Source organism: Monodon monoceros, unplaced genomic scaffold (assembly GCF_005190385.1).
Source record: "Monodon monoceros isolate NGI ecotype Baffin Bay Population unplaced genomic scaffold, NGI_Narwhal_1 Super_Scaffold_6, whole genome shotgun sequence".
In the NCBI taxonomy this organism is placed as follows: Eukaryota; Metazoa; Chordata; class Mammalia; order Artiodactyla; family Monodontidae; genus Monodon; species Monodon monoceros.
The window spans coordinates 81,031,757-81,045,183 of NW_021703783.1; the positions used below are offsets into that span (position 1 = coordinate 81,031,757).

At 41.5% G+C, this 13,427-nt stretch overlaps 1 protein-coding gene across 4 annotated transcripts in view; it reads right to left on the bottom strand.

Annotated features, from left to right (window-relative positions):
• Positions 1–673: 673 nt before the first annotated feature.
• GNPTAB (N-acetylglucosamine-1-phosphate transferase subunits alpha and beta) overlaps positions 674–13,427 on the bottom strand; it is an 81,896-nt gene continuing 69,142 nt past the window's right edge. For all 4 annotated transcript variants that reach the window (XM_029205692.1, XM_029205693.1, XM_029205690.1 and 1 more), the window contains 5 exons: positions 11,468–11,553; positions 11,078–11,176; positions 7,463–7,630; positions 3,992–4,082; positions 674–2,068 (listed from right to left, as the gene is read on the bottom strand). In XM_029205692.1, the coding sequence (XP_029061525.1) occupies positions 1,991–2,068; positions 3,992–4,082; positions 7,463–7,630; positions 11,078–11,176; positions 11,468–11,553 (522 nt within the window). In that variant the 3' untranslated portion in view covers positions 674–1,990. The remainder of the gene's footprint in view (positions 2,069–3,991; positions 4,083–7,462; positions 7,631–11,077; positions 11,177–11,467; positions 11,554–13,427) is intronic.

Sequence of the window (13,427 nt, forward strand, 5' to 3'; positions counted from 1 at the left end):
CACGTAATCTTCCTGACCCTAGTGTCCTCGATGATAACACACAAGATGTGGGGCTTTGAAACTCTGCCTGTGAAGCCTGGGAGTTTTGGAGGCACCGCCTTGGGGTCAGGTAGGATGAGCAGCTTTCCCTCTTCTGTGTTACATACTGGTCTTCCAGAGGGTTTCATTTGGACGATTGGTTCTGAGGCTTTAAAATTCTGGAAGACCATTTGACGACTCATCAACTTCTGAGGTTCTTTTGTTCTAATGATTCTACTGAATCATTAGATAAATGATTCTATCAACATTCTGATTCTGTTATCCATCTCATTATCTATTAAGCTCTGAATAAGGTGTGGATTATATTCACCTGACCAGAAATCTCCATCACACCCAAATATTCATTTCCCTAACTTTTCTAGAATTCTTCACGTTAAGAATGATACCCAGATAACCCCTGAATTTTTACCACGTAAATCCCATTTAGAACTTATTTTCCCCCATATAATGACATTCTCCAGGTTGTAATACTACCACCCTCTCCTTACACTGCTTTCCACTTAATTTCAGTTGTGTTAAGGACAGATCCTGACATTCCATGTAAGCACTCAAAGTGATTTCTGAATCTGGATAACGAACTCACTCCTCAAAGATTAAAAATCAAAGCAGCAGATAAAATTTAAGTTTTTATGAGACTTCAATTTTTGAAATACATAACTCTTACAGCACAAACACAGTTATTTACAAGTTCTTTTTACAAAATATGTATGCCATTTTGAAAGAATACTGTTAAGATCATGATCTAAAATACCTGTCAGAGTTCAAAAAGGACACATAAAATCCACAGTACAATGACATAAATAAAACATGGCTGAACATCAGGGCTTACCCACACATAAAAATACTAATTCTCTATCCCAGTGGTCACAGACCAATGGCCTATGGCCCAAATCCAGCTGGTGGCCTGTTTTTGTACATCTGCGAGTTAGACATGGTTTTGACATTTTTAAAGGATTGTTAAAAACAAAAGCTAAACTAAACACAGACTACATGTGGCCTGCAAATATTTACCATGTGGCTTTTTTACAGAAAAAGTTTCCTGACCCTTCATTATGTGAAACTGACTGAGAGCCAGCTACTGGGATATACTGATGAGCATTAAAGAAGACACCACTGTTGCGGGCCACTACCACCAGCACTACTCATTTCTAAAATGAGGCACTTCTTTTTGAATATGTACATCTTCAAAACATAATTACATCTGGCAAGTAGCTCAGCTACTTAACTCTAGCCCTTTGTAATCAGGCCTCCACATGAAATCACAGTATTCTTAGGGGCTGAAGAAAACAAGCACAAAGTATCAGATGTCAGTCACTGAGCTCATAAATAATGGTAAGTGGGTTAAGATCACATTGTTTTAAATGTTAATAAAATCCATAATTTAGGTACTGCCAATAGGACATGATATTGCTGCATTAGTTAAATAACATCTATAAAAACATGTTTACACATCCCGATTCATTGTTTGCAAAAGCAAGGATAACTTAGTTAACTTAGTATGTACTTACTTTAAAAATGAGAAATGGAAAAGAGAAAGAAACAAAAAAACCCCAAAATGTAAAACCACAGCAAAAAGCTTTGGAATGCAAAAGACTGGGGACTCTTAGCAATAGCACTCAAGCTGGCGTAGGCTTCTCATACAGTTCGCTGCTCAGTTGCCACAGCAACCATTGCTGTCTCTCATCGGCGAGGCTTTTCATTAAAAGAAAGATTGGTCCGCGAGCAGATGCTTTAAAAGTAAAACCAGAGCTGCTCAACACACAAATCTTCCGTGTGTTGGTTAAGCAATTCCTGGTCAGTAGGCTATATTCATTCCAGAAACCAAGTATCATACTGGACGGTATTCCTTCTTCAGGCCAAGCTGGTTAAGCATTACATCATGAAGACATCTCTGATGTCGAGTTTTAAAATGCTCAGTGAATGCTGAGGTAGATTTTCAGATGAAGATCCTTTATACCTTGATTCGGTCAGGACTGGCTTCTTTGTGTATCCTCCTCCTGGGAAATATCTTCCGCTTAAGTGCAGTTAACTAAAGGATGAAAGACAGAAAATAAATTTTAATTCTCCAGGTTGACAAACTTTAACTTTCTTTCTGAGGGTCTTATGACCTTAATCTTTTCCACAGTCCTATACATAAAAAACAGCAAACAAACATCATTCCTCCCCTCAAAACGAAACCAACCACTGATTTTGTTTGGCTTTGTAGGGTTGAAGTTACTCTGGTCCAAGTTTCATTTTTTTAAGACCTATAAAAACTACAGATTTTTACATAGCAATTACCACGTATATTTATTTTCACAGTGTCTGTCTGTCTGTCAAGTCTTTCTACTGAAGGAAATGGACTCTTCAGCCCTTAAGATACTGTCTCTGGGTTTGAAAATGACTACATGTGGAAGTTGGAATTTTAATTTTTTTTTAAGAATTCTATCACCACTTTTTTTTCCTATACTTAGTGACCACAGCAATAATCATTGGGCATTGCCTGTATTTTCAAGTTCATGAATGGGTTGAAATACAAAAGTTCATTTATAACTTAGCAGCTTAGAACTTAGATAAATACTTCTAATAGAAACAGTTTATCCATGATACATCTGAAATAGAAAACCTGACCACCTTTACAAGAAAGTTTCAATTTCTACTGCTCCATCTTGAGGTGAAAGCAGAACTTTGCCCACGCATGGGACCACCCTGGTCTGGATGACGAGCTGGGATTCTGGGGCAGCGGAAGAGGCAGCCCTGGCTTGTGTGGGAGTGTGCAGGAGTTAAGGAATTCGATTCAGGCAGGTGAAGAGCAGGGTGTCGGGGAGGAGAGGGGATTTACTCTTCCCTTCCTCTCCCCCTCGCCCTGCCTCTCTGGTCCCCTATTCTCTGCAGGTATAAACGACAGCGGAGAAAGACCCTCCTGTTCCTTCCATGGCCGCCAGCTGCTCCTTTCAGCCAGTGTCCCTCTCCTCCCCCATCGCAGGCCAGCACACAGCTGACTCACAGGTTCCTCGCTGGACCTCCGTTCTAAAAGCAGGTACAATCTGTTTAAGATTTTTTTTCTAAGATTTTTACTTGCCAAGAACAATGGCAACAAGACCAAGAGGAAGGTTTCTATTCCGTGGGCAGTGGATGAAGGTTAAATTGCCGTCCTGCTCGCCCGTCAGACCTTTATTTCCTGAGTTTCCTTCCATCTGCAGCACAAAGCCCAGGGCTACTTATCCTAAAGCTCTCAGTTCTAGGGCCGCCGCCCCACGCCCGGCCTCCTCAATGTAAGTAAACTCAGTGTAAGCCTCCCATCCTGACAGCCGGAAAAGCTCCACCTGAGAGTCGCCTGGAACGGGACTGAGGCAGGTTCGCCTGCCCGGCACAAGTCGGTCAGCCCACACACCCGTCCCTTCCTTCCGGAGCATCTCACACCTGCTGTGGCCTAATGAGGACTTCTTATCCCTTTCTTTTGACCTCACAAATCTCCCTCTGACTTCTGGGAGGTGGCTGTGTGTGCGCCTGTGTGGGGATGAACTCCCAGCAGCTCAAAGGAAATGTAAGTGGGAGACGGGCCGTGTGCCCGAGCCAGGCACCGTCAGCAGAACAGGGGGAGGCCTGAAGATAAGACGCTGTGGCCACTAGTTTGGAAAGATTAACAGAAAATTAGTGTCAGATGCAGATTCGAGGTGGTTTTTTTGGTTTAAAATAGTCTGACTTGCAGACTTCAGGCTAAAACTGAAAAGCTCTATTTATTGAGCTCCAGGTACAAAGAATACTGGTTATAGATTTAGAAGATAAATGGGGAAAAAAAAAGGCGATTATGACTGTTGCCTGAATATTATGAAATATTTAACATGAGTATAAGCCAACAGGAGAAATAAACATTTTCTTCTTATGAATTTATATCATTTTCTTAAAAAAAATCAGATTAATGATACCAAGAAATACTGTTTGACATCCACATAAAATATATAACACTTACCTGTTCAGCAAAAAATGAGAATACAGTAAATATAATCAATGTTGCTAGCACACAATGAGTCCAAAACTTCAATTTGTCTCGATACACCCTCCTGTTCAGAGAGAAAAGAAGGAAAATATGTAGTTATGTGTAGGGTTTAACTATCATTACTTAGTAAAGCTACTAGTTTAGCAAAGCAAAAACAATGTCTGGAGGCAATTCTAAAATGTTAACATAATTATACATTTCCCACCTGAGTTCAGATTTTCATTGTTATAGTAAATATTGGAATTAGTAAAAGTTACCCAGGCAGGGGAGAGGACTTCATTTTTAACAAATTAAACAAAATCCCCTCTTCCATTCATTTGTATTTGCTCAGTCACCCAACCAACACCTCCTGTGGATACAGCAAGGTGACAAGGAGAAGTCCCTGCTCTAAAGTATCTGCAAACCTGGGGAGGCGCTGACGTGCAGACAACTAGCCATCACACACGTGGACAGAAATATCTGTTATCAAAAGCAGAGTCTTGTGGAAAAACAGTGAAATGAGGAAAGCACCACAGAGGTGGGGACACTCCATTTGAGCCTTGAAGTGGGGAAGGAGAGCCTGTGGCTGAGAAAGGGGGTGAGCGCCAGCAGCCGCTGCGTCCTGCTCAGCTGAGCCAAGTCTGCACGGGGGACGCGCGGCCACGGAGAAGCAGGTAGTGTAAACTGCGGCTGTTCTGGAAAACCGTGCAATAGCGTTTGGACGTAATACTCTGTGGGAAGGGGGATGATATATAGCATGTGCGTGTGCGTGTGTCACAATCGGGGTGCAAATGGCGGCCGTGTGAAGGATGGAGGTCAAAGCCGGTGGCCAGAGGCAGGCAATCCGGTCAGTCTGGGCAGAGAAAAGAATGAGGGCTGTACTAGGGCAGTGAGAATGGAAGGAATGAAGCAACAGAAGAGACATCCTGAGGGTGGGATCAACTGGCCTAGGAGATAAATGGGAGTACAGCAGTTTCATCACCTGTAATATGGAAATAATAATTTGTTATGAAGATTAAATAAATGCTTAACATAAGGCTTAGAAGATATGCTATGCTAACAACTGCCAGGTTTAGGCCTCTGTGCTGAGTTCCAGGCTTATTCACACCTGCCTGGTAGTGGGCGTCTCTACTCTGAGTCACATATTCCAAACGGTACCCTGCCCCACACTGTTCTTCCTCCTGTGTTTCCTACGTTAAGAGGATCAAAAACCAGCTCGGTGAGTTCTAACGTCTACAGTATCATTCAGAATCTATGTGTAATTTGAAGAGCTAAGAAGCCACAGGCTGTGACACAGCTAATGAGTTGCCCCAGTGACCAGAGAATCCTGTAACAGGGGAGCTGAGCTCCCCTCAGCCAGCCATGCACTGAGCACCTACTATGCACCAGGGATGCAAGTGGACTCGGACAGGGAGAGCCAGTCTCTGCCCCGACGAGGGCTCACAGTCTACAAGGAGCGACAAGCACACCACATGGACTGCTCTAAGTGCAGAAGCTGCTCTTCCCGAGAAAGGGACAGGAAGAAAGCCACTGCAGGAAACCAGGGGAAGATGACGGGGACTCAGGAGCGCTGAAAGCGAAGGAAGAAGTTTCTATCGGGTTGGCCAAAAAGCTCGTTCAGGTCTTCTTCCGTAATGTGGAAAAACCAGAAGGAACTTTTTGGCCAGCCCAACAGAAGCAGGGCGGCTGAGGAAAAGGAAGCCCCCGGATCAGCAACCTGCACCTGATTCACCTCATCTGTACAACACAGAAATCAAAGCCCTCTCCAGCTACTCTTAAGCCCACTCCTTTTTTATTCAGTAGGCCCTTGAAGGTGAATTTAGTCACGAACTGGATTTGTTTGTGGGGACTGACAGCTGGAACCGTCCAAAGATCTTTTTCCTCTGAGCTAAGGCAAAGTGAAAATGGTGAGAAGCCGTTCCTTGCCATTGCTAGAAGACAAGTTATTTAGTAACAACTTCTCCTTATGAAAATGAGAATATGTACATAGTAGCAATACACATGCTAATTGTCTCACTTACCCAACTGCAAGACACCAAAGAGCTCTAGCTGCCAAGGTCTGCTAATTTCCTCTCTCAAATCTCTGCCAATTGTATCTACTGCTTCTCTTTATTCCCTGGGCCATGTCCTTGGTTCACACCTTGACCATCTGTTTCCAGGACAAGTGAAATGCTTACTGCTTGTCTCTCTGCCTTAAGTTCCCAGACAACACTGCCTTACTCCAGACGCCTTCCTCACCAGTCCACCCCGCAAGCACTGTTAGTTATCTTTCCAAATCGTGAACTCTGATGAGACAGACATCTAAAAAAGTCTCTCCTGGGAACCCCTATTCTCTAAAGAAAGATGTCTAACTCAGATACAGCCCTTCACAATTTCTCCTTTCCCTCTCCACAGCACTGTCTTCTGGAAAAGTCCTTTTCATAATTCAAAACCAAGTCCAAATGTCACCGTCCTGTCATGGAATAGCTGCTTCCTCCTCTGTACTCTGAGAGCACTGAAGCCTATCTAGTCACGTCCTCCGTGTCACGGCTGGTTCGCTGGCTTCTGGTGAAGGCCGGCGCAGTGTCCCTTCCGTCTTGCACAGGCAATACCACACCTAACTGGCCTCACTTTACTGCACTGCACAGCCCTGTGTCAAGCAAGTCTGTCGGCACCATTTTCCCAACAGCATTTGCTCACCTCGTATTTCTGTATCACATCTTGGTAATTCTTGCAATATTTCAAAGTTCTTCATTATTATGTTTGTCACGGTGATCTACGATCAATGACCTTTGATATGGCTACAACTTGCTGAAGGCTCAGATGGTGGTCAGCATTTTTAGCAAATATTTTTAAATTAAGGAATGTACTTTTTTTAAATATAATGCTATTGCACATTTAATAGACTATGACATAGTCTGAACATAACTTTTATGTGAACTGGGGACGGCAGTGGTCTGGAACCGAACCCGCAGTATCTCCGAGGCTTTGCCCCTGTTCCTAGTGCCTGGTGTGGCGGGCAGGCAAGGGGTCAAAAATTTCCCTAAATTGAAAGATAAAATGATCTTTCTAATGAAGTGTTGGTAGTAAAAATCAAAGAAGGAAACATTCTAAAGCAGCTTTGGAATATAGTGGAACGAAAGTACGGAGGGTCAGGAATCGGGCTGGACTTGCCACTTGTCAGCTACTCCACCTTGAGCAAATCCCTCACTTCTGTTACTGTGCTCTCACCTGTAACGTGGCAACAAGAGTAGCACCTTTCATTGTAAAGAGTAAATATACTGCCCAGCAGGTACTCAAGAAACAGGGCAGCCACTCTGATGGCAGTGATGACGAATAAGGCTCAGAAAGTACGCTCAGCCAGTGAGCTCAATAAAAACTATACGTGTATTTTACAAAGAAAGCAAATAACACAGTAAAGAAATTTCATCACTCTAAAAAAAGAAAAAATACACATATGTACGTATATGAAACAGGAAAACTTACCATTCCTGCAGCTCATGCATATGAAGGAAACGGTTTCGATACTCCCTTGGCAGCTCAAACTGGGATGGGATGGGGAACACGGATTCGTAGAAGTCCCTGAGAACAGCCTTCACTGTCTGGGCATCTTTATGATTGTGGTCAATGTTGTCATTCAGGCAAACAAACTTCCTGGAAACGAGAGAGACCCAGGGTTATTACTGGTTATCATAAGGATGATCCTTACCTAACAAAAGAAGTGTGGATTCCAAATATATTTTAAATGGACTTATGTCCCAAGCTGTTGCATTTACTGATATGATTCTCTAGGGGAATAATGTTCTGTAAAATTTTTCTTTAGATATTCCTCTCCTGTAAAACAAAAAGAACTAGGGATGATAATTTTGAATGTGCCTTCTAGCTATGGGAGTAAATTATTTTAATTTCTATTTGGCATGTCCCTGACTGAAGCATTCTGTTACCATCCAGGGAAAAACTACTAAATGCCTACAACTGAGTTCTCTGAACTGATACAGTTACATTACTAAGAACAGTCCTGTAGATCACTGCGATAGAGACGGTTCCTTATAGCTATAGATTTTATGAGATTGATGACTTCTTAACATGTCTCCAACCAGGCTGTAAGAGGCTAAAGTTCCAGCAAAAAGTAGGTTACAGTGGTGCTTCCCTACTTGTTTCAGGTTCCCTTCCCGGCAAAAGTCACTAAACTGAGGGCCCATTAAAACAGTAGGTAGGGATAACACCACTTTTGAAGTACATTGAATTTTTTTTTTTTTTTTTTTACAATTTTATCAAGTCTAATAAAGCCCTCAGATCCTACTACCAACTTACAGGAAATACAGGGGACAGAGGAACACGTTAAACAACTGGGAGACAATCAGAAACGTCCAAAGTTCAGGAAATCTACAGAATATATAGTCTGATTTCTTCATATACACATGCAAACATTTATATGGTTAAAAAAAAAGAGATGGGAAACCTATGGACTTAATTGCAATGAATTAACTTGATACCATTTCAAACCAACAAAGTTAAAAAACAAATGCTTATAAAAGACAACGGAGGAGAAAAGTCTGCTTATTGAAGATGAGTGATGAGTAAGTGAAAGTTCATTATCCTATCTCTTCTCTAAAGTTGGGGAAGTTTAAATTAAAGGATATTAAAGAGTTATGTCAACCAAATACAATGCATGAGGCTTGACTGTTTCCTAGATTAAAAACAAACAACAGCTGTAAAGGGCATCTAGATGCAACTGGTGAAATCTGAATATAGACCATCTATTAGATGGTATTATTTTAGTCAGTGTTAAGGTTCTTGGATATGTGTTAGTGGTCCTGTGGTATAAAGGAGAATGACTCTGTTTAGAAGATGTGCTAAACACTACTGAGCCTGTGCTCTAGAGCCCGTGCTCCGCAACAAGAGAAGCCACCGCAATGAGAAGCCCGCGCACCGCAACGAAGAGTAGCCCCCGCTCGCCACAACTAGAGAAAGCCCACGCCCAGCAACGAAGACCCAATGCAGCCAAAAAAAGAAGACATGCTAAAATAATGAGGGGTAAAGGGTCTGGATGTTTGCAACTAATTTTCAAATGGTTTAGCAAACAAAACAAAAACCAAACCTGTGTGTTTTTGTGTTCATACAGAGAGATGAAGAGAGAGAGCAGACAGACATGAAAAATGCTGAAAATTTAAAAGTCTGAGCTAAGGGTTTATTGTAATATTTTTTTCAGTTTTTCTGTATCTTCAAAATTTTTCAATAAGTTGGGAAAAGTTAAAGAAGAAAGTATATGTATGAGACAAAGAGTATGTGTAGACACAGGGTAACTAAAGCAGACCTTGCTGGGTGCCCAGCAAACACTCCCTCTCCTTCCTATGAGAACTTGCATTTTGCTCCGTATTTCTCCCCCATGAGCTGACTCAAAAGGTAGGCAACCGCACCCCAACCCAGAGTCAGCTTCTGACTAGCGTAAGTGAACCCCTCCCCTTCACGGTGACTGGTATAGAAATGGGGGTGGGAACAACACACAATACACAGGAAGGGACAGTCCCCTATAGCCTCAGAACTTGGCTATGTCTGCAGGGACACTGGAACTGCTGCAGCTGCCCTATGCTCCAGCCTGAGGATGAAGCCAACGCAAGCAGGAAGGGAGAAGGGCAGCAGAGCCCAGATACTGCCTATCCTAGATTCCCTGTTAATGCAATAAACCTGTTCTTAAAGTGTAAGTCAGAAGGCTGGTTTTCCACTCCTGACTTAAAAATAACAGAACAAGAGTTAAAAATGATAAAATCTGTTCAGGGTTATAGGAGTATCTGGGCCTGGCAGACACTGCTGGAAAAGCCTGTCTTGCCTTGGGTCTTTTCAGCAAAACCCTATCCCTTTAAGTATCATGAAGATGTCTGTGAATCCTCTCGCCCAACAACTTTCAAACTGCCACAAGACATAAAAGTATAGGGTACAACTAAAAACTCGAAATTCTCAATTGGTCTCACTACAGATCACCAAGGACTGAGCAAGCACGTCGATAGAATGGGGGAAGCAAAAAGCAAGTACTGAAATTGGCTCTTAAGGTTGTTTTTGTTTTTTTATATTTGAGCAGGGCATTCCAAGAAGGGAACAGCATGTACAAAAAGAGCTGCAAGCTGGGTGGTTCTTAATTATTATGGCTTATTGTTTGCTTAGCTTGTGGGAAATATTTGTTATTTTGTAGGAAATATTTTATGAATATACTACATAAGTATTAAAAATATTTTCATTTTTCTTAAAATTCCATATTCCCCCCTGCCCAAAAATCAAGAATGGAATTTTAAGAAAAAATGCCATGGCCCAAAAATCAAGAATGGAATTTTAAGAAAAAATGCCATGGCTTTAAAATGCCCGGAAATTTTACACCTCTGATCATGTATAATTAAGATCATAATTTAAAAGAGATAAAACTGAAAACTTCCAAAAGCATTTGAAAAACTCAGATGAAAATATTCAATTTCATAAGCCAAGGTTTTTTTTTCTGAGAAACTACTGAAACACCTATTTCCCACTAAAGTTCAAAACTCAAAAATGCAGATTTTAACCAATTTTATCGAACTAGGGCAACTGTTAGGGGGCAGGCTGGAAATTTTCAAGGTTTATGTAAACCTGAACATTGAATTTATCCCCAAAGAATGACTGCAGTTTACTGGATTTTCACATTTATGGTAGCATTCCTTTTTCCTCAGAAGCTAATTTGAACTTTACTTTGAATTGCAGGTCTAACCACCAAAACAACTTCTCTGGTAGCACCTTTTTAGAAATGCTCTGAGAGTGCTAGCCGTCTGGCCTCACCTCCCCGATGATGCTGTCCGCCCCTCAGCCCAGCCCTCAGCCTCACTGAACAGTCCTGTCACTGGACTCTGAGATGTCCGTGCTAGTCCCTGTGCGCGCGGGGCCCGATCTCAACTCACAACTCCCATCCCTCGGTTCAAACACTACCTCTACCGTTAGACATTTCCGTCTGCTCCAAACAGAAATAAGCCACTCCCATCTCTCTAGTCCTACTGCTTTTTTTCATCCATACTTTCTATTCAATTGCGCTGTGAACCTAAAATGTTCTAAATTAAAAACAACAACAAACAACAACAGTACCTGGGGTTTTTTCTTATATCATCCAACTGGCCAACCACATGAGAAACATTGGTACGAATCATCTTAAAAGCAATTTCTTCTTCTCCCATGATTTCAAATCTAATATCAAAACATATTTAAAGAGTTTAAATATTTATGTGGATATGTAAAATAAAAACATTTAAAGAGTTTAAATATTTATGGGGATATGTAAAATAAAATTTCAATAAGAAAAGCATTTTATAAAACTTTAAAAAAATCAGCATCCTTGGAATGACTTAATTTTTCCATATTACTAAAAATCTCACATAAATTTCAAAGAATGCTTAATAGATAAACTATGGTAAAATTATGAAAATACGACTCATAATTATCCTTAAATTAAACAGAGAAAATGTATGTAGTACTTACCTATATTTGTTTTTGTCCTTATACGCTTTGTGGATTCTATCAGTTACTGGTTTACAGTTGGTTACTAGACTTTTAGTGACTGGTGGCTGCGAGAAAATACAGACATTACATCAGGGCAAAGACTAGGGTGAGGCCACTGAAGCATTCATCTACAGGTGCAAAATTTAAGGGGGCACAGAAAGACTCAGTAATTAAGATGACTATTTTTCTTTTTTTTTTTTTTTTTTTTTTGCGGTACGCGGGCCTCTCACTGTTGTGGCCTCTCCCGTTGCGGAGCACAGGCTCTGGACGCGCAGGCTCAGCAGCCATGGCTCACGGGCCCAGCCGCTCCGCGGCATGTGGGATCTTCCCGGACCGGGGCACGAGCCTGCGTCCCCTGCATCGGCAGGCGGACTCCCAACCACTTCGCCACCCAAGATGACTATTTTAATGTAATATTCTTAAAAATCAAATTGGCATACTATGGCCCGCATGCTATTGCCTGTTATTGTGAATAAAGTTTTATTTTAATCACACATTACTACACACTACCTGTTAAAACAGTCTTATAAGTGATTGCTATAATTTTTTCAAAATGAAAATAAAGTTCGAAGATAAACTGTAATGAAGTGGTCTATATGATACGCATAAGCTAAGCTGTCATTCTTATAGTCTAATTAGAAAATACTTTATCCTGTGTGTAATCACAGTTAATTACAGTAATGAAGCCAACACCTTGGCTAAGAGTTTACTCGAGTAATGTTAACTAATGCTGTCTGTATAATTAGTACTTATGCTCTAAACAGCTTTATTTGCATAAGCCTCAAGACTAACTTATAACCATTAGCAAAGAAGCCCCTACTTACTTAATCCTTAGCATTCAAAGGATATTTGCTGATTCTAAACCTCATGCCAGATATTTGGTAAAACTGTAAAATACTCTAATAGATGAATATGTGTGCATTTCTTTAAAAAAAGCCCTAAAATCCCTCAAGAACCTTTCATCATGCCTGTAAAAGGGAAAGATGAATAACTGTTTTCTACGCATAGATCATCTTCCTTAGAAAAGAACACTCTTCTCTAAGTTCTATACAAGTGCAAGGGGTTGGTAATTGTAAAATCTTACTAGGAAACCAAAGTTTATAGAGAAGGAAAGACAGACAAGTGAAAGGACGGATGTGGAAATACAGATGGTGAAAGACAAGTCTGGAGGGAGCACTGAAACAGGCTGAGCCACTCGCAAAGTGGCTGGGGTGTCACCCGGACCTGGGGTGACGTCAGTAGCCTCTAAGGCAACCTGTCAGTACGATCACAATGTGGTCCCGAAGAGAGTAAAGACCAGAGAGGCCTGGTCCAGGGGAGAGGCTGAGCGGAGATGGTTTAGGAGCCCAGCACACTTTCTCCTTTCTTCCTCCTCTGTCCAGTGCTCTGGGTTTGCCCACCAAGAAGATACCAGAAAAGACAAGTCAGGGCAGCCTGGAACCCGCGGCTCACTGTTCCCCTCCCGGAGAAAGGGTGTACCCAGATCTCTGATAACTGGTGGAACTTTATTTTGACAAATACATTAAAAAAATGTTTAAACCAGGACACTGACCTCTGGATGATTTAGAGTTGATTATATTAGCTTTGTTGGGGTAACTCCAAATTGGGGGAAAACAGAAAAGAGCTTTATCATTGTTTGAAAAGTCCTAAAACTGAGAATGTCTTTTAGCCTATGCAATCTACTTTCTTTTTTTTTTTTTTTTTTAACTTTGATTCTATTCTCTCTGGAGGCAGGGAACACACCTACAGTGATTACAAATGTGCCTTTTTAATCATTAAGAACACACCTGTAAAGAACTACTAACATCTCTGTGTAGCAGTCTGGGTCTGACAAAGCATTTTTACTGGACTGTGCCAAAGACCCAGAAGAAGCTGCTGCAGCTCACAAGACAAGCTGCCATTGTCCTATCAGCCTGCCTGCGCATCAGCTCCACGCGAG